Source organism: Mus musculus, chromosome 2 (assembly GCF_000001635.26).
Source record: "Mus musculus strain C57BL/6J chromosome 2, GRCm38.p6 C57BL/6J".
NCBI lineage: Eukaryota > Metazoa > Chordata > Mammalia > Rodentia > Muridae > Mus > Mus musculus.
The window spans coordinates 18,860,303-18,885,829 of NC_000068.7; the positions used below are offsets into that span (position 1 = coordinate 18,860,303).

At 43.6% G+C, this 25,527-nt stretch overlaps 1 protein-coding gene and 1 long non-coding RNA gene across 9 annotated transcripts in view; both read right to left on the reverse strand.

Annotated features, from left to right (window-relative positions):
- The window catches only part of Pip4k2a (phosphatidylinositol-5-phosphate 4-kinase, type II, alpha), a 156,037-nt gene that overhangs the window by 18,048 nt on the left and 112,462 nt on the right, over positions 1-25,527 (reverse strand). For 4 of the 8 annotated variants that reach the window (XM_006497397.3, NM_001355147.1, NM_008845.4 and 1 more), the window contains 2 exons: positions 11,982-12,128; positions 5,810-5,848 (listed from right to left, as the gene is read on the reverse strand). The exons of 1 other annotated variant lie outside the window; for it this stretch is intronic. In XM_006497397.3, the coding sequence (XP_006497460.1) occupies positions 5,810-5,848; positions 11,982-12,128 (186 nt within the window). The remainder of the gene's footprint in view (positions 1-5,809; positions 5,849-11,981; positions 12,129-25,527) is intronic. 3 more of the 8 variants (XM_006497394.4, NM_001355148.1, NM_001355146.1) reach the window with 2 other exon arrangements.
- On the reverse strand, positions 13,082-18,691 carry Gm33534. The gene is made up of 2 exons (XR_374031.3): positions 14,548-18,691; positions 13,082-13,938 (listed from the first exon to the last, which is right to left on the reverse strand). It is a non-coding gene; the product is annotated as a predicted gene, 33534 (long non-coding RNA).

Consider the following 25,527-nt stretch of genomic DNA (forward strand, 5'->3'; position numbering starts at 1 on the left):
CCAAAGACCAGACAGGGACAGGGATTAACTATAATGGGGGACCATTTTAAGATCTCAGAAGAAATGCTGAAAAGGGGTTTGGAAAAGGAGTTTTAGAAGGGAGGGTATAAATGATCAATTCTATCAAACCTTCAGCCAGTAATAGGTAAAATGTCAGGTCCAGTGGCAGCCTTTTAATCACCAGTGCAATTTATGATGCATAAGAATCAACAAGGAGGCTTTTTGTAGCAGGTTATCAAAGTGTCAACAATGATTATTGCCAATATAGCTCTGTAAATGCCAATTGCAGGGCTGCTGCTTTCTTTCCAGTGGGTCCAGGGAAGAGGTGACGTGTTAAAAGCAGTCTTCTGACCCTCTTACTTCCTTCACACCATCTTCACTTTACCTGAGGAAATCGGAACTGCATTTGGGAGAACTGGGCAGAGCGATGTACAAAATGCATCTCTGTATAAATGCCTGGAACTCTCTCTCAAGAACACTGGCTTTTTAGAGAGTCAGGTCAAATCCCCCAGAGAGCGAGCGAGTCCAGTTACATTTTCTTTTGCTCCTCCAGACTCCCTGCTGTGGAGCTGGCCGGCTGGCAGTTTGCGAAGGCTGTCATTTGTAAAAGGCAGTCTGCTCAGCTATAATTAGTAATTTGATGTCACACTGGAATTGGACTGAAGCTGTGAAAAGATCGACCACCAGGGAGATTCGAATTTCTGTCTCATTTAGAGGGGGCGAAACTGCTGGAGTCATGAATGGAAGATGCCCTTCCACTAAAAAGCAAAGAATTAAGGAATCAAAGAAGTCATAGCAGCTGTCAGAATTTGACAATTTTTTTTTTTGGAAGGACTCCCATAAGAAAAATCTAGACATCTGTACATACATGTTCTGATTCTTGTTGCCATAAAAGTTAATTCCATTATTGTTAGAATCTAGGCCCTACCTCCTCCAGTTCCATCTCCATTATTATGCTAATGAAACCACACTAATTACACGTCAAGGTGAAATCCAAGGGAATGGGACTTGTCTGCACCTATATCACTAAACATTGAAAATGACAGTTTTCAAAACTTGTCATCAACAAGTTAAAAGTACAGGAAATTAAATAATGACTCCAGCAAAGGTGAGATCACTAACTTAACCACGCCAGTGGAAAGTCTCGGGGAAGGAGGGTCTACATAAAGGCGACCATTCTGCGCAGGGCAGTGACGCACAGCAATGACAGCCATAGTTACTAGCTCTCCTCTCAGAGGCTAAACAGAAGAAATAGAGTGTTTCAATAACTGGTACCAGTGACTCTTCTGAAGGGGTTTATGGTTTTATTCATGAACCTCCCATGCTAGGCTTTCTAAGAAGAGTCCAAACTATTAATTGATCACGGGAAGAAAAATCAACAACTAAAACAAAAAAAGGGTGTGTGTGGGGGGGTCAGAGTTCAACTCTGGCAGCACACTCCGTTAACTGGTTGTAATTGAGTATTTCTGGATTATCAGCAAACTCGCAGATGGTGGAGCCACCCCACCCCACCTCTCCAGCAGCCATACTCTCTTCGGTGACTATCAGTTTTAACTGCCTTTATAAGGAATTCTCCTCGATTTCCCAGTGAGATTCTGAAACACACATGTGGATGGGTGAGGTAGCCCTATAGAAGCTGACCTTTGGGGGATGAGTTGCCAGACCCCTAAACCTCCAACAGAGTGGAGAGTGCTTCACCCTTCCTCAGGGCAACAGTGTTGACCATGGCAATGCTTGTACTACAGGAGTCACAGGGCCAAAGATTATGGATCAAGTGGCCCAAATCACACACCTGAAACCATGCATGGAAAATGCTCAGACTCCTCAGGTGGAGGAAATATAAATGGTTTGAAACTAGATCATTTCCTTAATTACTTTAAAAAAAAAAAAAAGCCGAGATCCTGGGTGGACTGCTTTTGTGCCATCTTTAGCCTTCACACCATGTTCTTTCTGGTTAATGCAGTTAATTTTCTCATCCATTTTCATGGCTTCTGGGATCAACATGGTATTTTTATAGATCCTTTAAGAAAAGGAGACATGGGTTGTTCCTGAATCTGCTGCCTGCTTGTGGATCTCATTCCCCTAACTAGGCCACCTTGTCTTGCCTCAGTGGGAAAGGATTGTCCCAGGGTGGACTGATACTTGGGGGGGCGGGGGGGGGGGTTCTGCTTCTTGGAGGGGGAGGGGCTGTGCAAGGAGGGAGGGGAAGAGGAGAGCTGATATTGGAATGTAGAGTGAATAAATAAATAAGAAAAAAAGGAGCCACAGAAGCCACAGTAGGATCCCAGACACTGAGAAGGCGTCATTCACAGAGATTTGACATGTGAGCTCTGGTGCTAGGAGTCCCTAGGGCTCACTCTCGGACACTCACTTACTAACTGTATGGCCTTGGACAAGGTATCAAACCCATGTGTGAAATTGAAATGGAAACTTAAGGGTTCTTTGGAAAGTCAGTTGTGTTGGACGGTGTTTTGTTAGTGGAAACACAGGAAGGAGTGGTTTCCTGAAGTGGACACAGGTGAAAGGCTAAGGCAGACTTGGGAAGGAACGTTTGGCTGAGGCAGCCACAGTGAAAGGCTGTTCTGCTTAAGCAAGCAGGTGATGGAGGACATCACACATGAATTGGTCCATCTTACATTGTGTAGTTGAGTTCCATTTGTCTGGACTCCATAGAGAGAAACGCACACACACACACGAACTTCTGGTGGTGTGCTGCAGTGTCTTGCCTATCTGTGTTGTCAGGAAATCAGCAGTTTAATTCACTAGCTTCAGCGGCGGCAACTAGATCCAATCGCAAATACTTCATGGATATACCAGCTGTCCAGCTTGGCAGACTTGGGGTGGCAAACAGGAATCAGCAGCAGTGGCACTCCTTGGCAGAGGCAGCCAGGCCAGGAGGAACACCAGGAGAAGTTCTCAGCTGTGCCTCTCTCAGCGAAGTGGAGATCAGTGAAGACGAGAGACCCATGAGACTATAAGCAAGCCAAGCTCAGCTTGCGTCCTCCAAACATCACATGTCCACCACGGGTCTTGCCTCAGCATGTGAGTCTGTACAGCCCACATCACTCTGCCAATCAGTTGGAAACTGCAGCACACTCTAGAAGTTTTTCGGTGTGTTTCTCTCTGTGGAGTCCCGACAAATGCAGCTCAATGATTCAAAGCATGGCGGACCAATCCATGTGTGTTGTTAGCGAAGAATCCTTCATCACGTGTCCTTCACATGCTTGCTTTAGCAGAGCATCCTTTCTCTTGTGTCTGCTTTAACGAAATGTTCCTTCCTGAGTCTATCTTAGTCATTTATCTGTGTCTACTTTAGGAAAACACTCCTTTACATGTTTGTCCCAGAAAAATATCTAACACAGATGACTTTCCAAAGAACCCTTAAGTTTCGACTTCAGAAATAATTCCACTGACTCAGAAAATAACCCCTGCACTGTCTTTAACATGAAGAGGATCTGACCAAATGCTTGACAGTCCCCTGCATCCCAATATAATGACATCAGATAGAAGTACATCCCAGGGCAAGGGAAAGTTTCTGCTGTGCCACCAACCAGAAGCCTAGGTTTAGGGGCAGAGGTTGAGGGAGTGAAGCCAGACAGCTCTGAACCCTGCTGGTGAGGCCCTCTAGCTCTTTTCAGGAGGTAGGGTTGGGGAGAGGGGCTGGCCTTTGAAGAGGGGTGGAGGAGGAAGACAGTGACAACAGCTTGTGACAACAGCTTGTGACAGTGCTCAGGGACAGCAGCTTCTCTCAGCTACTCACAGTTGGGTTCTGACCTCCCACACTCCCAAGTCCCAAGCACGTCCTATTGGAGGCTTGAGGCAAGGAACCTCTGCTTAGCCAAATTCTCTATTCTAGGGGCTAAAGAGCTTTAGGGAGGAGGGCAGGGGAACTGTGGCTGCTGCTGGCTTCTAGAAAGCATGTGGCCCTAAGGCACATCGGTGCCTGATGTAAGGAAGTGTCACAGTTGTAAAATATCAGAGTAAAATGTCTGTGCTCTCCCTTATATACACCTGCTTGCCACCAACCCTGAGTTACAGGGGTTTTTCTTAGGTTTGGCTATTGCTGGAACACCCCTTATAGATGGAGGCTGAAGATATCAAAACCAATGCCTGACATGGTCTCTAGGGTCTTGGTGATGGAAGCAGGGTGGTGGTGTTGAAGAAACCAAGCAACTATCACGGAGTACAAATGTTACCTTGTCTATGTCTTCTTTCCTGGGCCACTCTGTGGCTAAGATTTGGGAGTGTATGTATGGCCCTTTAAATAATTACATATTTTTTCTCAAAAATATAGAGTCTCAATAATGTACAACCTCTAAAAACTCCTCATATGCTAAAAGTTAGATACTTTGCTCGAGTGTTTGAGCTTGAAAGAAACGCTCATTCAGCAACCCGGAATTTAAGAGTCATTGTTGCTGGTTCTTAGCATCTTCAAGGGAGCCTGGATGAAACATAAAAATACACACTCAGTAAAAATACAAGGGGCAGCCACTGTGTCCTGCTCTCTGCCACACTTCTTCACCACTGCAGTCTGGCTTCTGCTCCTATCCACCTTCTTGTGTGGCATGCCCTCTACAGCCTGGCCAGCACCTGCTTACCACAGATGCCCAACAGGTGCTTGACTGAATGACTGAGGCTCTTGCTCGTCTGGCTGTGGCTGGTAGTAGCAGGACTCTCTCGCACCCAGCATTCCTTCCTTGGGAGATTTGAGCCCGTCTTATGCTGACTGCCCTTTCTTCGCCAGGACCCCTGGTCAGCCTCAAATGCCCGTGGACACCTCTGTTCTGCTACACTTGCATTCCAAAGTCTTTGCCTGCTGCTGTGGTTCAGGGAGTGCAAAGATCCTCTGGTCAGACCTGAAGAAGGTGAGTTGTCTTTCACAGCCTCCCTCGAGACACACCCTGTCCCAATCACCTCCGGCATTTGATCTGAATAAATGAATTTGCTCTCTATTTTTTTTCCCACCACCAAATCTCTCTGTGGTGTGGCTAGCTGTGTACACCAACGAACCCAGGCCCCACCTAGGGGCTACTGCACTGGTCTTGCCTCTGGCCTATGGATTCCCCCTGGAGCCTGTTATGTGTCATGTCCCTCTAGCTAGCCTCCTAAGGGGCCCAGTGGCCTCTGCAGGACTTGCCACTCTTTCTTCTGGATCCTTCTCTCTTTGTCCAAATCATCTCTACCAGGAACCATTTTCTTTCCTGATCTCATGTCGTATTTACCAATTCTGAACATTGTATACTGAAACTTTTAAGACGGAAAGACCTCTTGATAATACTCCTAACAGCCTGACCCTTCAAGTCTGTTAATTCTGTTAAAAGAAACCAAATGAGATTTAAGTCTTACTTGATTCCCAGTAAGTCAGGAGATACAAAGATGCAGTCTTTCATCTCTCATTTTAAAAAGCAAAACCAACCCTACCACTGTATACTTGAAAAACTGGTATGCAATGGCCAATAAAAAGGACAAAGAAGAGGCAAAGAACACAGTCAGAGTCAGGGTCTAACGGGGGAAAGAGGGCTTGGGAGCCCAGAGCTCACACTCTGAGCCAGAGTTCCACTTCAGCTAACTTTACAGTATGTGCAGAGAAGGTGGCATGTGACCCATTTCTGTCAACCACACACACAACTAGTAACTAGTAACTGTGCATCCCTAGCCACTGAGGAAAGGGGATGAAGGCATGCATTCCTAGGCTGCAGGGATTGCTACTTGTGCTGGCGGCAGCAACACGTTGTTGGGGTATGAGAAGAATGGACAAAAACACTGTACAGCCCCACTCCTGGGCCAGGGAGGGCACCACCATGCTTACCTTTTCTTTATCACTAGCTTCTCTAGCCACTGTCGAGCCCTGAAACACAAAGAAATGGTTAAGAATGGACTTCATGGGATGCTTGGTTTCCCATGGACACAGTATGTAAGTGGTTCTGGGCAGAACGGAGAAGAAAAGCTAGCTCTGCCCTAGGTCCAGCCTCAGCATGCCCCCCTTGTTCCAAAAGCCCTTGTCTGGTCTGTGGCTCCCCCTGCAAGTGTTCCTGTCTACTGCCCACTCTTCTCCAACCAAATCCCTGTCACTGTTGCCAGACTTGTCATTCTCAGACTCTTACCTACCTTCTTGGAAGTCGGACAACCTGCCATCACTTGAGGAATAAACTTGCTATGCATTGATCAAAACATGAAAGGTTTCACTATCTTCAAAAGGGAGGTAGGCTATCAGATGGCTGGGGCCACAAAAGCATTGGATGCCCTTTCCCCATATCCAACCTCCAGATGTGGACCATCCTGCCTCTGCCACACACTCGCTGTACTCTCCCCAGTGTGTTACTGAAGGACAGCTCCACTGAGCTCTGAGCTCATCCCCTGTGAGCACTGACTCCTTTTGGAGATTCCTTCAAAGCTACAGGCTTCCTTACACCTCTTTTGTTCTAGGCCCTATGCCGAGCACTGGGGTACAAAGTGGGATAAAACACAGTCCTTGATCTCCACAGCACCTAGTCTATGGCACAGGTTTTCAAAAGCATCCTCAGAGATGTGCTGGCCAAATGCCTGATGGGAGGCAGGAAGTCACTTCTGAAATCCCCAGGAGGCAGTGCTCTCAAGCAGAGAAACTTTCCTTTTTGCAGGGGATTTTAATTCATAAAGAAAAGCTATGGAGCACATAGACAAGTCGAGTCTTACTTTAGATTTCTAAATATGTGAATTCAACAACCTGTGGCTCACCCATGGCCGACTCTGTGTTTACTGACAAGTGGCTGGAGAAGGATCAGAGTTTCTGACTTGTTCTGCCTGGCACCAGATGCCTGAACTGCTACAGTGGAGTGTTTTGCTAACTTGGTCACTGCTCAGACACACAACTATTATCCTGGATCATAAAAGTCACCAATCACAAAGGGAACTCATACTTGATTTGAACAGAGCAGTTGGTTAGATAAGGAGAAAAAAAAACCCTCCCCATAACACCTCTCTACTGATATGTGCACACAGATGCAGAAACTGGCAGCAGCAGGGTGTGGGTGTGGGTGTGGGTGTGTGGTGTCCCAAAATTCGGAAGCGGGAACAGGAGCAAGCTTGAGACACCCCAGTGTCAGTTCATGACTGCCTGGCACTTGGCATGTAGGACTGGTGGCTTTCAAGGCCCTGGTGAGTAGCCCAGAGTTGCTTGGGGAGCAAGCCAGAGAAGCACCAGGCGGAGTTGCCACATGAGGGTCTATTCCAGCACAGTTGGGATTAAAGGCGTGCTCCGACACCACCAGGCCAGGTCCGCTTTCTACCAGTGATGGCTAGTCTTTATTGTCAACTTATCGTAATCTAGAAAAATCTGAGGAAAAAGTCTTAACGAGGGACTGTCTGTGAGCATCTCTGTGGGAGATTATCTTGATTATGTTAATCGAGATAGGAAGCCCTTCCTACTGTGGGTGACCCTATTCCTAAGGCAGAGGATCCTGGATTGTATGAAAAGCACACTGAGCAGAAGTGTGCACGCATGCACACATTCATTACTATCTGTTCTAGACTGTGGGTGTAATGTGTTCAGTAACTTCAGGTGCCTGTCACCTTGGCATTCCCACAATGAGGCCTGCGAGGAACCTGGAACTGCAAACCAATAACGTCAAAGGAAGACACTGTCTAGTTAGGGTTGCTGAATATGGGTCACTAACATCTTTCTTTCCTCTGTACACTGCCTTATAACAATTCTCTCTCTCTCTCTCTCTCTCTCTCTCTCTCTCTCTCTCTCTCTCTCTCTCACTGAGAAGGTGTCTGTAACTCTTGAGCACTGCCTAGGGTATTGGGCAGAGGAGGAAGCAATTCTACTTTTGTAACCTGTGTGTGTGTGCGCGCGTGCGTGTGTACTGTATGTATAAGTATGTATGTGTGCACTGTTTCTGGGGCTAAGGGTAACCCTGGAGGTTGTTTGGGCCATTTCCTTTTATTTTATTTTACTTTGGACTGGCACCGAGGGCTTGCTGATTAAGCTGGGCTGACAGGACTTGGCGCCCCAGGGATCTTCCTGTCCTCCCTCCCCCACCTCAACACTAGGTTTACAAGCAAGTGCTGCCACGCATGGCGTTTAAATGTGGGTTCTGAAAATCAAACCCAGGCCCCTCCAGTTCGTTCCTAACTGAGCCATCTCCCTGATCCCTACATTTGTACCTTTTTTTTTTTTGTTGGTCTATGTATGTTTTCTCTCCTACATGAAATTGACTCTCCTTTTCATTTTTGAAAATATTTTAATTCTATGTAAAATAATGTCATCAGCTGGTGTGTGTGCATGGGGTAGGGGGCAGACTTTAAAACTGAATTAATGCACAGTAAAAAAAAAAAAATCAAAATAAAACATTAAGAAGTTAAGGCCTTGAATGGGAATCATGGTTTCCATGCACCCGAGGCCTCTGGCAGGAACAGTGTGTTGTTCTGTAAGGGAAAGAGAGCGATAACTAAGCAAAGAGGGATGCTACGCCAATCACAGCACTGTGGCCAATCTACAAATGCAACTTACATCTAGGTAGGCTTACTTGAAGGCAGTGCTATCTTAGGCATTTCAAGGGAATGAATATTAGGTAGGGCATTCAGGCCCCCAGTTCCTTTATGCTGTGCCTTATGCTGATAGGCTATGTCTGCATCTTATTTAATGCATCCTCCAAGAGCAGATAAAACTATTCCTGCTGCAACAGACCAGGAAACAGAGGCTCAAAGGTCCAGCAACTTGCAACAGTTGCTAACTGAACAGTTACTAACTTCATGAGGCTCCTAAGGCCACACTGGCTTTCTGGCATGGGACAGTCAGAGCACCATCTAGAACCCTGAAATTTCCATTAGAGCCTGTGAGTGGTGTAGCTCCAGACACTGGGAAAGAGCAGGTGCCAAATGAGAGAACGGGGTGTGGCTGGGATGCCCCGGAGGCAATCCCAAGGCAATAAAATGGCTTGAATTGTGATCGCTGTCTGGGATTTAGAGAGCAGACACAAGGCTGCTCTTGATTTACTCTAGCATTTCTTCAAGTGTGGCTCAGAATCCTGAGGTACTCTCAGAGGCCTGCAAGTCAAAGCTCTTGCTTGTTTGATGTTTGTTCTGAGACAGGACCACATCTGCATTTAAAATCTGGCTTGAAATTTGTAGCTCAGGCTGGCCTTGAACTTGTGATCCTCCTGCCTCAGCCTTTTGATTGCTGAGGTTACCAGCACAACAACCACATCTGACAAAACTGTTTTTGTAACACTGAGGCACTACTTGTCTCTTTACTCTTGATAGTCACAAGGACATTGCACACACACAGTGGGCTCTGTCCTATGAAGCAGTGAGGAGTATCTGTCATGGAGATACCACAAACCCCTAGCAACTGAATGAAAAGTCCCTGATAAAGCAGTGAAGGGTCTTGACTCTGAAGCACACACCTTTCGCATTCTGAACAGAGCCATGCAGAGAGCATGTCTGTTTCAGCAATGAATGCTGCTCAGAGTCATTTTCCTGACAGGAACAGTTATGGCCGAAACAGACACCTTCTCGTCCATAAAGCAACATTTGTATCCGAAAAAAGAAATGACAAATAAACTGTATTTGTCCAGACCTGAGAAACGGACACTTTTTGACAGTGACTGAAACTGCAAGGCTCTGTGCCCTGGAGGAGCTGGGTTCTGTCATTTCCAGCATGGCTGATGGGACTTTGAGGTCAGTGGTAATGGGCTACCAAATGAAAACCAGACTTTTGGAAAACTGTATCTGCCCTCAGGTTCCCATGCATGGAAGGCTTTCTATGTGACCAGTAGGGATGGTCACATGATTTTTGATACTCTGTAATTCAATATGTCAACATTAAGAGAACCTGTGTTAATTAAGGAACCGCTATGTCTCCAGTGAAACAGGTATGACTATAAAACCACACACTGGGACCAGTGCTTGCAACTGACCACGGGTATTAATGAACAGGGTACAAATGCTCCAGGCTAACTAAGATAGCACTGACATTAAGTCTTGGTGTGTTATTAAAGAATATCTACAATTACTCCCCAAACTCCACATCTCTCCTTCCCAACTACACATTTGTGTGGACTCAGCTGTTTTTCCCAGTTACTCATGCAAATACCGCTAAGTATTGACAGCAGGATCGGACAGGACATTTCAACTGTCCCTAATGAATCCACACAGTACAGAGCCCTGAAATCAGGGGCAGGAGAGGACTAGGAGGGAAGGAGGCGTCGGGAGGAGTGCACCATATACAAACACGAAAGCCAAAGGACACATTTAACTAAAACAAAATGTAAAGCCATGGGGGTGAGCTGTGTGAGGGGAGGAAGGGGTGCAGAATTCCAGATGTGAGGTGAATAAATAAATTAATTAATTAATAGAAAGAACTGTAAAACCATGAGGCTTGACTCACTAATATTTTGCTTTTGAAAAATACAGCTGTCATAAAAATTCATTAATATGTAGTAGTTTAATATTATTTAAAATAACTATAAATATCAATAGTTTAGTGTTTCTCATAAATTTCTTTCAAGCAAAGATTTATTCTTATTTATATGTAAGGGAATACAAGGGAGCCTATATATTTATATGTAAGGGTTTATGGGGGCGACCAGAAGAGGGTGTCAGACCCCCTGGAAGTGGGAGTTAAAGGTGGTTATGAGCCGCCAGATCCTGGGAACTAAATTCGTGTCCTCTGGAAGAGCAGCAAGTACTCTTAACTGCAGAGCCATCTCTCCAGCCCTGCTTCTATTTCTAATACTGTAGATATCTAGACATAACCAACAGAAGGCAAAGCTTTTTAGGGTGCTCTTTTGTGCATGTGAATGAATCCTAAGATTAAACAAAACAAAACAACCAACCAACCAACCAACCAACCAAACAAACAAACAAACAAAAAACCAAAATCCTTAGAACTGAGTACCACAGATCAGGGGAAGATGAACTTTTTCAGGGTCAGAGAGTAAATATCTTAGCCTCATGGTCCATACAGTATCTCTGGTCACTGCTCACGGTGCCCCGTACAGTGTGAGAGCATAGATAACACAGAAACCATGCACGTGATGACACAGCAACAGAACTTTATAAAGATGCAACCCCTCTTGGTCTTGGCATACATACACTGTCAGAGTTGGCTGTCTAAAAGTCAGGTCATGTCACTGAATTCAGAATTCTCCAGTGGTCTCATTTTAAATTGTTGGTATGTCTGATCTCAGGCTTTTCCCTTTGTCATTTCTCTTGAGATGGGACCAATGCCACCCTTCCAGATGCACCTTACCTAACATCCTAGCTGGAAATGTATGCCTTGGTAGGCCTGGTGGTACAGGCCTGTGGTCCCAGGCACTAGGCAAGCTGAGGCAAGGTGTTAACACTCAAGGTCTGTGTTGGCTTCTGGATGAGTTCAATGCTAGCCTGGGCTAACCTTGTCTCAAAATAAGAGGAAAACTGGCTGAGATTGTGGCTTAGTAGTAGAGTGCTTGTTTACTGTTAATAAAAACTAGTGTGACGTTCCCCCCGTTCATTTCCATCCACAGCGCTCATTATTTATCAATAATAATCAATAATAATGATAGTAATCATCCCTACTTAAAGATCTGTTCGGTTTTCTTTTATCATCGTATGTGTGTGTTTTATGCACGTGAAGTAGAGGACAGGAGGCCAACTTCTGGGAACCAATTCTTTCCTTCTAGCCTGGATTCTGAAGAGTGACCTTGGGCTATGAGGCTTAGGGGGCAAGTGCCCCCAGTTTACCTGCTGGGCCACCTTGCTGTCCCTGGTCTGTTTAACTCATAAACTATCCCCAGCACTTAGCTACTACATGGCATGTGGTACTACATGGCATGTGGCTGACATGCTTGTAATAACATGGGCTGCTTAATCCTACGTGCTGGCAACTGCCTGCTAGATTCAAGCTCTTGAAGCACCCTGACCATTTTGTTCACATGATAACATAAACAATATGGGCGAGTAGGCTTGTGCAAATGAACGTGAAACTTATTGAAAATTATCAAAGTCAACCTCACCTTTAAGTCGTATTTCCTATATACAGATAGCCGGTGGCTGAACACATTCCTTGTAACAATCACATATATTTCCACTCCATCGACATTAAGCCGGTACATTCCCAAGAACTGAGGAAGAAGTGTGACCCCATGACATTCCACTATATACTGTATAGGAGAGAGAGAAAGGAAAAGTAGCTGTCAAAACGTGGTGTATCGTTTATATAAAGTAGAAATGTCCAATTCTTGAGGTTTTATTTTCGGAAAACATTTAAGCTGCTTTATGCTGCTCACCTATCAGATCTGTGTTCTCTCTCTATATATAAATCTGAACATTTAATCTTACCACTAAAGATATTCTTTTCCTAGTAGCCCAACTAATCTGTAATGTCAAAATTGAACACAGTGGCTCAAGGCAAGAAAGGAAACCCCTTTGAAGTGAAGGACTGTCCACCTCTGTCCTCCTCCCCCTCCCCTGAGAATGATTCACCACTAGATCAAGACCTTTGAGGGTAGTGAGGCAGAGGGTGAAGAAGAGGATGCTGGGAGTCTGGTGCTGGAAGCTTGGGTGTTCTGCTTTCCATCTTGATTTCAGTGGGTATGAAGGGGCCCTGAGTTAACGACAAGTCAGCTTTCTTTGACTAGGTGCTAGGTGCCATCAAGTCCCAGGGTTGCAAAAACACAGCATGACTTGGGTCATACGCCAATGAGCCACAAGAGGGAGCTACTTCCTCTTGGAAGTAGCCATTGATAAACTACCACAGGGACCTTTAAAATGGGTGTGTGTGTGTGAGTGTGTGTGTGTGTCTAAATGAGCCTTTTGTGTGTGTGTGTCTAAATGAGCCCATGACACAGATTAAACCTCCAGCATAGTACCAACACCCCAAATCCAATGTTGTAAACACCCTACCCATTTGCCTGCACCAGATGCCTGGAAGGATGACTACCAATGTTTTAAGGGTTGTATTTTGGATTATTCTGGGGAGTGTGCCTGTGTGCATGTGCATGTGTATTGCATACATGTACCTCAGTGCTGAGGTTACAGGTACACGCTCCCATGCTTGGCTTTTTACATGGGCATCGGGGATTCAAACTTGATCTTTACAAAACAAGTCACAGAGTCATCTCTTTAACCCCTATTTTGAGTCTTTAAAAAGGGTTACACTGTTTGATTTAAACAACAACAACAACAACAACAACAACACTTTAACAAAAACATTCTAATTGGATTTTTTAGTGATAAACATTATTAGTAATCAACTCTAGGAATATTTAATTAGCGAAAGAAGAAAAAAGTTCTCAATCTTGCTCATTGGAGCTACACAGCATCTGTCACTGCAGCTGGTTTTAGTTCTGCAGTCCTGACAGATGTCCAAGATGCTTCAGATTTCCCCTGCCTTACAGGTAACAGCTGAGATGTATATTTGAGCTCAGTCTATTTTTTTTTTTCCCACGGAGTTTCTCCTCAGCTTGTTACTTGAAATCAGATGAGTGGAGCTTAATTTCAAACCAATAAATGGACTTGAGGTTTGCTAATGCACAACAGGTGGTTAATAGTTCTCGGTTGAAAAGGAAATTTCCCACAGCAATTGAAGGGATTAAAAAGTGTGTTGTTTGCCAGTAGTAGAAGGTGGATGAGCAGTCTTAGTTTCATCTTCCAGAAACTGAGTACCCAAACAGCTGTGAGGATGGCAAGTTAGAGGATGTCAAAAGACCCCACACCAGTCTGTACTGAACACTTATCAATGACGTGATGTTAGCTGTCACTCAAGACCTAGGTAGGAAACTGGAACATCACACCGATCTCTCCCTTGCTTGGAACGTCTAACAGTCAAGTCTGCTCTGCGGCTCACTCTACGGCAAGCATCATCTTGCATACCTGGATTTTTCCCTTGAGGCCGGTACTGGCTGATCAACTCCTCCACTCACATTCTTATCCTTGATAAAGCACATGACCTTTCAGCCAAAGGGTCCATCCCTAGTACCACAAACAACAAGGAATGCCAAGATGGAGATCTGTACACAGCCACAGACAGCCTGGCTCACCGTGGTACCACCCATAGTGACCAATGCTAAGGAGCAGTACTCGGGGAACTGACAAGCTTCAGTTTTGGAAATATGCCCACACAGGTTATACACTACAATTTCCTTGCCTCCAGAGTAGATAGTGGGGCACAAACAATCAACTCGGATGCATTTTGTTCACGAGTGTCAGCTGTACTTACTTTTCCCATGGGGCTCTTTGATGAACACAGATGAAATGAACTTCCAACTCCCGAGTGTATAAACAAACGAGCCCACAAATTATATCAAAGCCTGTCTTTTACCGTATCAGCGTTGCCAAACTGCATTTGATACTATTAGTCTAGAAAGACCTAAGGACCAGGAGTTCTGAAGGAGAGAACATTCTACCCACTGGCTGGAGTTCTGGATGGGGATCTGAGAGAGCGCCATAGCTGCGCAGTGCGGGTGCTGAAGCAAGGGCACTGCTGCCTGTTCTCAACTTGCCAGGTTCCTGTCTGGCTTCTTCCTCCATTGTGTGCCTACACATATGGCTCAGAGCCTCAACAAAAGTCATTCTTCTCACCTTCCCACTCCACACGATATGTAGGCACCTCATCTCCCCCATTCATTCTCTGCAGCCCAGAAGCTTATCATTCCAGCCAACAGTCATCTTTCCAGGTTTAGTCACATAGGATTCTCTACTCAGTCAAGTAGCATCTTTGCACACGATAAGCTCCGTGAAGAGACCCCGTTTCTATTTTGTTCATGATCAAATCCCAGCACGTGTGTCTAGCATGTCAAGAGCATTTGATGAATAAACACAATGAGCAAATTCAGAAAACAGAGGGCTGGAGAGATGGTTCACTGGTTAAGTGTGCTTGGTGCTCTTCCAGAGGACCCAAGCTAGATTCCCTGCACCCACATGGCATCTAACAGTTATCTGTGACTTCAGTTCCAGGGGTTCAGGCATTCTCTTTTGGCTTCTGTGGGTACCAGGCATGCACAGGGTGCAAAGACACACAAGCAGGCAAAACACCCATACACTAAAAAAAAAAAAAAAAGAGAAATGACCCCAGGTACATCTTACAAATACTCTGCCGTATACACTACAAACAAACTCTTTGTTCACAATTGCATTAGGATTCTTACTTAACTTGGCATTAGAAATCTGAATGTTCTAGATTTTGGAAGCAGGGGTGCTAAAGTCCAACTTGATTTATAAACGAGGGGGAATGCTCAGGAATCTCTTGATGACATAATAAATAAAGCACATCCTATAAGGAAAACGAAGGTTTGTGTCAGCCACAGGAGGACAGAGCGTCTCAGCTTCACCTTCGGTAACTCTGCAGCCCAGAGTTACATGAGTAACTCAAGGGAGAAAAGGTTTACATGGCTCACTGTTCCAGGTTACAGTCCATCACTGCGGGGAAGTCAAGGCAGCAGGAAGAGGAAGTGATTAGCCATACCCGACTCACTCTAAAGCAGAGAGCAATGAATGAATGAATGAATGATTGAATGAATGCACACACACATGCATGCATGCATGCATGCTAGCCTGCATATCACTTTATCCACTTCACAATTCAGGATTCCCTGCCTAGGTAATGGTGCCACCCATAGTGGGTGAGTCTTCCCTCTAAGCACTCACTACTAGGCGCTCTCACAGACATGCCCACAGGCCAACCTAATCTAGATAGTGTCTTACTGAGACTGCATTCCGAGGTCATCCTACACTGTGACAAGCTGACAACTGAAACTAACCATTCTAGAAGTATCACAGAACATGGTCAAAGAATATGGAAACTGCTATCCCATGGTTAACTCTGGTTAACTCTGGTTAACCATCCCATGGACAACTCTGGTAAGAGCCACAGCTTACATGTTGTACAGCTATGTTGCTGAGGAAAACTGCTCAGTATGCTCTCATTCTGGGCATTGTAGGTATCATGTGAAGATTGCATGTGCAAGGAAAGGCAGCTGAGTCACAGACCATTGGATGACTTATACAGAATTAATGCTGGAAAATTTCCCAATTTCTCCAAGTATGTAAAAACTTACTAAGATGGCAAATGATGACCTTGCAAGCCACAGGATGATGTAGAAAAATCCATGGGTACCTCCTTTCCCTCTCCATCCTTGCTTTTTTTCACAGTGACTAGGAAGGAAACTTCTGTCCTCCACAGGAACTAGGGAGAAACCTGGTGCTTTTGAGCTGCCCTGTGCTAGGTGGGTGTGGTGGTACACATCTCTAGGAAGGCTGAATCGTGAAGACTGAGTTCAAGGTCAGTTTGGGCGATGTAGTGAGACCTGTCCTTACAAAAACAAAACAAACAAAACAAAAACCAATGTTCTAGGCTGAAGACTGAATATAAAGACAGAGAGCCTCAGAGAACAAAGACCAAAATGTGCAGAGGGAGAAGACTTAGCAGGGAGGGAGTAAGAGGAAACATGGGCTGGAGAGATGGCTCGGCGGTTAAAAGTGCTGCACTGACTGCTCTTCCAGAGGCCCGAAGTTCAATTCCCAGTAAGCACATGGTGGCTCACAACCATCTGTAATGGGATATGATGCCCTCTTCTGGTGTGTCTGAAGACAGCAACAGTGTACTCACATACATAAAGTAAATATTATATATTTTTTCTTTTTACAAAAAAGGAGAGGAAACAAGAGGGGGAGAACCCCCAAAAGAACCAGGGGACCTCACCTAAAACATTCTCAGGGAAATGGTTACACAGAGACATAGTTTTTTATGGTGTGCATGCCTGCATACATGCGTGTTACAGGCATAAGCATGCCTTGGTGTGGAGGCAGAGGTGCAGCATCTCTCCTTTGGATCCTTGAGGCAGGGTCTCCCGAGCACAGTTGGGTACCAGGCTAGCTGGCTGGCACACTTCTGAGGATTCTCCCCTCTGCACCTTCCACCTTGCCAGGATTATAGAGAAGTGCCTTCCCATCTGGCTTTTCATGGGTTCTGAGGATGCAGCTCAGGAATACAAGCTTACACAGCAGGCTCTTTGTCCACTGAGACTTTTTGCTAGTCCAGCTAATGGTCACATCACATTTTAAACAAATGGCAGGAGTTCCCTGTTTCAAGGAATATCTGTAAGGTATTTTCATAAACGAATAATGCTCCGTATATGTACCAGGTAAGACAATGTCTTATAGATATAAAATTTATATTCAAAATTTATTGCTCCATTCTTCTACTTTTAGGTAACAGCTAAGAACTTCCCTTTAAAGACTTCAGGTGAATTAGGAAAATAATTTGTTCAAACGCTTCAAGAACAACAAGCAGGTGTACTGGATACCACATGCCATGATTTTTTTCTTTAGTATCTATTGTTTAGTGCCTTTAAAAAAATGAGTCAAAACATCTTTAGCATCCAATCATTCCTACCACTGTTTACAGGTACAGGGACAATGTGAGGAGTCTTTTATTTTTTCTCTTCTTTATGCTTAATTTCCACATTAAAATATAGAAAAGTAGTCAGGTATGGTGGTACACACCTGTTATCCCCACACTTGGGAAGTGAAACCTTGAGTTTGAGGTTAGAATGGGCTACATTACATCTGAGGTGCCATCTATACAAAGGTTGAGAGGGCTGCTCCCAGTGGCTACTCAAAGCTGGCATTCTCTGGGAGGTATTTCTTGATGGGCCCAGGTGCTAACCATTAAGTCTATCCTTCTTGGCCTCTAATGTCATCAAACTCTTCTGCAACATCAAAGAAGCCCCTGTGGCCCATGTGGTTTTCAGGGCTTGTATCACATCCATGACCTGAGCTTGGATCAGTAGATGCTGAATACTGGTTCCCTAATTTTAACAACTAAATTTTCTATCATCTATTCTTGGGGCTGACTTAATTGCTGTATTCCTGGGATCCGATTCTATATTCTCCATAGGAATTCATCACATTACCTATGCTTGCATTAAAATTATTTTTATTAAACACTGCTTACAACATGCTACCTGCCTGCATTATGGATTATGTCATGGCTTCTGTTTTATTCTCAGAGTGTCCTCAAAAGTTTTTTTTTTAATATGCAGCCATTAGGTCTGGCTATAACTGGCATTTCTAACATAAGTGACTGCTGCTTGCTGTGTCCTGCCTTCTGCTCCAAAGTGGATACGTGATGTTACAGCCAGCCTGAGTTACATAGTGAAACTTTGTCTCCAAAATCCAAGACAAAGAATGTAAAAAAAAAAAAAAAAAAAGCAAATAATAAAAAGCTGTTGACCTGGGGGAGTCATCTTGGTTCCTGGATCCCTCAGAGACTATTCTACACAGGTGAGAGTGTGGACTATAGAAGCTAACAGCTTCGGGGAAAGGCAGAAGTGACACAACTTCTGGGGCAGACCCCCGTTTCGGGCTCCAGACATCCGGGCACCTTCCCTGCCAGAGGAGAGGTGTCCGCCCTGCCTGGGAGGGCTATGCCGGAGCACCTGGGGGAGCCATCTCTGGTCCGGGAACTCTCAGAGACTAGACTGTGTAGGTGAGAGTGCCCACTACAAAAGCTACACAGCTTCTGGAACAGGCAGAAGCAACACAGCTTCTGGGACAGGCCCTGTTTCGGGCCTTCATCTTCTGCCAGGAGGCAGATCTAAACATCAGATATCTGTGCACCTTCCCTGCAAGAGAAGAGCTAGCCTGCAGAGGGTACTCTGACCACTGAAACTCAGGAGAGATCTAGTCTCCCAGGTCTGCTGATAGAGGCTAACAGAATCATAAGAGGAACAAGCTCTAACCAGAGTCAACTATAACAACTAATTCCAGAGATTAACAGATGGCTAAAGGCAAACGTAAGAATCTTACTAACAGAAACCAAGACCACTCACCATCATCAGAACCCAACACTCCCACCTCAGCCCATCCTGGAAACCCCAACACACCCAAAAGGCTAGACCCGGATTTTAAAGCATATCTCATGATGATGGTAGAGGACATCAAGAAGGACTTTAATAACTCACTTAAAGAAATACAGGAGAACACTGCTAAAGAGGTACAGTACAAATCCTTAGAGAAAAACAGGAAAACACAACCAAACAGGTGGTGGAATTGAACAAAATCATACAAGACCTAAAAAGTGAAGTAGACACAATAAAGAAAACCCAAAGTGAGGCAACCCTGGAGATAGAAACCCTAGGGAAAAAAATCTAGAACCATAGATGCGAGCATTAGCAACAGAATACAAGAGATGGAAGAGAGAATCTCAGGTGCAGAAGATTACATAGAGAACATCGGCACAACAATCAAAGAAAATGCAAAATGCAAAAAGATCCTGAGTCAAAACATCTAGGAAATTTAGGACACAATGAGAAGACAAAACCTACATATAATAGGAGTAGACGAGAAAGAAGATTTTCAACTTAAAGGGCCAGCAAATATCTTCAACAAAATTATAGAAGAAAACTTCCCATGCCTAAAGAAAGAGATGCCCATGAACATACAAGAAGCCTACAGAACTCCAAATAGACTGGACTAGAAAAGAAATTCCTCCTGACACATAATAATCAGAACAAAAAAACACCAAATAAAGATAGAATATTAAAAGCAATAAGGAAAAAAGGTCAAGTAACATATAAAGGCAGGCCTATTAGAATCACACCAGACTTTTCACCAGAGACTATGAAAGCCAGAAGAGCCTGGACAGATGTTATACAGACACTAAGAGAACACAAATGCCAGCCCAGGCTACTATACCCAGCCAAACTTTCAATTACCATAGATGGAGAAACCAAAGTATTCCACGACAAAACCAAATTCACACATTATCTTTCGATGAATCCAGCCCTTCAAAGGATAACAACAGAAAAAAAAAAAAAACAATAAAAGGATGGAAACGACACCCTAGAAAAAGCAAGAAAGTAATCCTTCAACAAACCTAAAAGAAGACAGCCACAAGAACAGAATGCCAACTTTAACAACAAAAATAATAGGAAGCAACAATTACTTTTCCTTAATATCTCTTAATATCAATGGACTCAATTCCCCAATAAAAAGACATAGACTAACAGACTGGCTACACAAACAGGACCCAACATTTTGCTGCTTACAGGAAACCCATCCCAGGGAAAAAGACAGACACTACCTCAGAATGAAAGGCTGGAAAACAATTTTCCAAGCAAATGGCCTGAAGAAACAAGGTGGAGTAGCCATTCTAATATTGAATAAAATCGACTTCCAACCAAAAGTTATCAAAAAAGACAAGGAGGGACACTTCATACTCATCAAAGGTAAAATCTTCCAAGAGGAACTCTCAATTCTGAATATCTATGCTCCAAATGCAAGGGCAGCCACATTTATTAAAGAAACTTTAGTAAAGTTCAAAGCACACATTGCATCTCACACAATAATAGTGGGAGATTTCAACACCCCACTCTCACCAATGAACAGATCATGGAAACAGAAACTAAACAGGGACACAGTGAAACTAACAGAAGTTATGAAACAAATAGATTGAACAGATATCTACAGAACATTTTATCCTAAACCAAAAGGATATACATTCTTCTCAGCACCTCATGGTACCTTCTCCAAAATTGACCATATAATTGGTCACAAAACAGGCCTCAACAGATACAAAAATATTGAAATTGTCCCATGCATCCTATCAGATCACCATGGACTAAGGCTGATCTTCAATAACAACATAGATAATGGAAAGCCAACATTCACGTGGAAACGGAACAACACTCTTCTCAATGATACCTTGGTCAAGGAAGGAATAAAGAAAGAAATTAAAGACTTTTTAGATTTTAATGAAAATGAAGCCACAACATACCCAAACTTATGGGACACAATGAAAGCATTTCTAAGAGGAAAACTCATAGCTTTGAGTGCCTCCATAAAGAAACTAGAGAGAGCACACGCTAGCAGCTTGACAACACACCTAAAAGCTCTAGAACAAAAGGAAGCAAATGCACCCAAGAGGAGTAGACAGCAGGAAATAATCAAACTCAGGGGCGAAATCAACCAAGTAGAGAACTTCAGACCAATTTCCCTTATGATTATCGATGCAAAAATACTCAATAAAATTCTCGCTAACCAAATCCAAGAACACATCAAAACAATCATCCATCCTGACCAAGTAGGTTTCATTCCTGGGATGCAAGGATGGTTTAATATACGGAAATCCATCAACGTAATCCACTATATAAACAAACTCAAAGACAAAAACCACATGATCATCTCGTTAGATGCAGAGAAAGCATTTGACAAAATCCAACACCCATTCATGATAAATGTCTTGGAAAGATCAGGAATTCGAGGCCCATACCTAAACATGATAAAAGCAATCTACAGCAAATTAGTAGCCAACATCAAAGTAAATGGTGAGAAGCTGGAAGCAATTCCACTAAAGTCAGGGACTAGACAAGGCTGCCCACTTTCTCCCTACCTATTCTATATAGTACTTGAAGTTCTAGCCAGAGTAATTCGACAACAAAAGGAGACCAAGGGGATACAAATTGGAAAGGAAGAAGTCAAAATATCACTTTTTGCAGATGATATGATAGTATATATAAGTGACCCTAAAAATTCCACCAGAGGACTCCTAAACCTGAAAAACAGCTTCACTGAAGTAGCTGGATATAAAATTAACTCAAACAAGTCAATGGCCTTTCTCTACATAATGGATAAAAAGGCTGAGAAAGAAATTAGGGAAACAACACCCTTCACAATAGTCACAAATAATATAAAATACCTTGGCGTGACTCTAACTAAGGAAGTGAAATATCTGTATGATAAGAAATTCATGTCTCTGAAGAAAGAAATTAAAGATCTAAGAAAATGAAAAGATCTCCCATGCATATGGATTGGCAGGATCAATATAGTAAAAATGGCTATCTTGCCCAAAGCAATCTACAGATTCAATGCAATCCCAATCAAAATTCCAACTCAATTCTTCAATGAATTAGGACAATTTGCAAATTCACACGGAATAACAAAAAAAGCTAGGATAGCAAAAACTCTTCTCAATGATAAAAGAACCTCTGGTGGAATCACCATGCCTGACCTAAAGCTGTACTACAGAGCAATTGTGATAAAAACTGCATGGTACTGGTATAGCGACAGACAAGTAGACCAATGGAACAGAATTGAAGACCCAGAGATGAACCCACACTCCTATGGTCACTTGATCTTTGACAAGGGAGCTAAAACCATCCTGTGGGAAAAAGACAGCATTTTCAACAAATGGTGCTGGCACAACTGGCGGTTATCATGTAGAAGAATGCGAATTGATCCATCCCTATCTCCTTGTACTAAGGTCAAATCTAAGTGGATCAAGGAACTCCATATAAAACCAGAGACAGTGAAACTTATAGAGGAGAAAGTGGGGAAAAGCCTCGAAGATATGGGCACAGGAGAAAAATTCCTGAATAGAACAGCAATGGCTTGTGCTGTAAGATCGAGAATCGACAAATGGGACCTCATAAAATTGCAAAGCTTCTGTAAAGCAAAAGACACTGTCAATAAGACCAAAAGGCCACCAACAGATTGGGAAAGGATCGTTACCAATCCTAAATCATATAGAGGACTAATATCCAATATATATAAAGAACTGAAGAAGGTAGACTCCAGAAAATCAAATAACCCCATTAAAAAATGAGGCTCAGAGCTAAACAAAGAATTCTCACCTGAGGAATACCGAATGGCTGAGAAGCACCTGAAAAAATGTTCAACATCCTTAATCATCAGGGAAATGCACATCAAAACAACCCTGAGATTCCACCTCATACCAGTCAGAATGGCTAAGATGAAAAATTCAGGTGACAGCAGATGCTGGCGAGGATGTGGAAAAAGAAGAACACTCCTCCATTGTTGGTGGGATTCCAAGCTGGTACAACCATTCTGAAAATCAGTTTGGCAGTTCCTCAGAAAATTGGACATAGAACTACTGGAGGATCCTGCAATACCTCTCCTGGGCATATATCCAGAAGATGTTCCAACTGGTAAGAAAGATGCATGCTCCACTATTTGCATAGCAGCCTTATTTATAATAGCCAGAAGCTGGAAAGAACCCAGATGCCCCTCAACAGAGCAATGGATACAGAAAATGTGGTACATTTACACAATGGACTACTACTCAGCTATTAAAAAGAGTGAAATTTATGAAATTTCTAGGCAAATGGATGGACCTGGAGGGCATCATCCTGAGTGAGGTAACCCAATCACAAAAGAACTCACATGATATGTACTCACTGAAAAATGGATATTAGCCCAGAAACTTAGAATACCCAAGATATAAGATACAATTTGCAAAACACATGAAACTTAAGAAGAACGAAGATCAAAGTGTGGACAGTTTGCCCCTTCTTAGAATTGGGAACAAAACACCCATGGAAGGAGTTACAGAGCCAAAGTTTCGAGTTGAGATGAAAGGATGGACCATCTAGAGACTGCCATACCCGGGGATCCATCCCATAATCAGCCTCCAAACGCTGACATCATTGCATACACTAGCAAGATTTTGCTGAAAGGACCCTGATATAGCTGTCTCTTGTGAGGCTATGCCAGGGCCTAGCAAACACAGAAGTGGATGCTCAAAGTCAGCTATTGGATGGATCACAGGTCGCCCAGTGGAGGAGCTAGAGAAAGTACCCTAGAAGCTAAAGGGGTCTGCAACCCTATAAGTGGAACAACGATATGAACTAACCAGAACCCCCCCCCCCCCCCCCCGAGCTTGTGTCTCTAGCTGCATATGTAGCTGAAGATGGCCTAGTTGGCCATTATTGGGAAGAGAGGCCCCTTGGTCTTGCAAACTTTATATGCCTCAGTATGAGGGAATGCCAGGGCCAAGAAGTGGGAGTGGGTGGGTAGGGGAGTGGAGGAGGAGGGTGTGGGGGACTTTTGGAATAGCATTTGAAATGTAAATGAAGAAAATACCTAATTTAAAAAAAAAGCTGTTAAATGTTCCACCCCTGCACTACCTCCCCAGCCTCATTTTTACATACTCTTCTGACACTGCTTAGCAAAAACAGGTGATAATTAACCATCATTTGTAAGACCTGAGAGTGTCAGAGTCAACAGAGAGTTGAACAAAAGCATATTTACAAAGTATCTTTTACCCAAATATACAAAAGAGAAAAATCAAAGAGAAGATTCAGTTAGTTGAGCAGAGTGGACTCTCAGCAGGATAAGGACAACAATGGAACCGAGAAGAACTGAAGGTTAAAACCTCTCAGTTTGCATCAGCATCACCCACTACTGGAACCACCCCCCCTAGTGGACTAAAGGAGTCAATGACCAAACAGCACACAATTTCAAAAATGGGATCTAAGAAATTAAGGATAAGAACAGTACTTAATGCTCCTTCCTTCCCTCTCAGCTCCGATCTTTGTCTCTGTAACTCCTTCCATGGGTATTTTGTTCCCCATTCTAAGAAGGAACGAAGAACCCACACTTTGGTCTTCCTTCTTCTTGAGATTCTTGTGTTTTGCAAATTGTATCTTAAATATTCTAAGTTTCTGGGCTAATATCTGCTTATCAGTGAGTGCATATCATGTGCGTTCTTTTGGGATTGGGTTACCTCACTCAGGATGATACCCTCCAGGTCCATCCATTTGCCTAGGAATTTCATAAATTCATTCTTTTTAATAGCTGAGTAGTACTCCACTGTGTAAATGTACCACATTTTCTGTATCCATTCCTGTGCTGAGGGACATCTGGGTTCTTTCTAGCTTATGACTATTATAAATAAGGCTGCTATGATCATAGTGGAGCATGTGTCCTTCTTATAAGTTGGAACATCTTCTGGCTATATGCCCAGGAAAGGAATTGTTGGATATTTCGGTATTACTATGTCTAATTTTCTGAGGAACCGCCAGACTGAATTCCAGAGTTGTTGTATCAGCATGCAATCCCACCAGCAATGGAGGAGTGTTCCTCTTTCTCCAGATCTCCAGCATCTGCTGTCACCTGAGTTTTTGATCTGTGATATCCCTGTGTATACTGTGCCTCTGTAAAGATGCTGTTTAAGGGTCATGTGTCTTACAAAACAACTCCCTCGTATCCCATATCAAGGGCAGCTCTACTCTACTCTACTCTACTCTACTCTACTCTACTCTAAGAAAGCAACAGGCTTAACTATGTTCAGATAGCTACACAGATGACTTACTCAGGGTGCCCCTTAACTACCAGGCAGCTAAGCTCAAACTGACAGAACTCCAGATGGCAAGTGTTCTAAAATGCTTCGAAGACTGATCAACAAGTTTCAGGCTTATTTTAAGTTGCAATTAGATGCTTTCCTTTTTATCCACACTCTCTGCCCTTTTTTGCTTTTTGAATTTGTCTTACCTTTACTTCTCTGAAGGTGAATTCAAATCTTTTCTGGAACATGGTCATGGGTCAATGCCTAGCTGGATGAGTTAATGAAATGGAACAGAGATGGGAAATTTGAGCTCACAGATCAGATTAAACAGCCAGTTCATAACCAGCTAGGCTCTACATCATCTGATTCCAATTTAGTGTCCTTTAAGTAAACTGGATTAAGACTGGTGGTTCTCAGTCATGAGATGCCTTACAGTATCTCTAAAGTATCACTTTCTAAGATGGGAGAAAAACCCA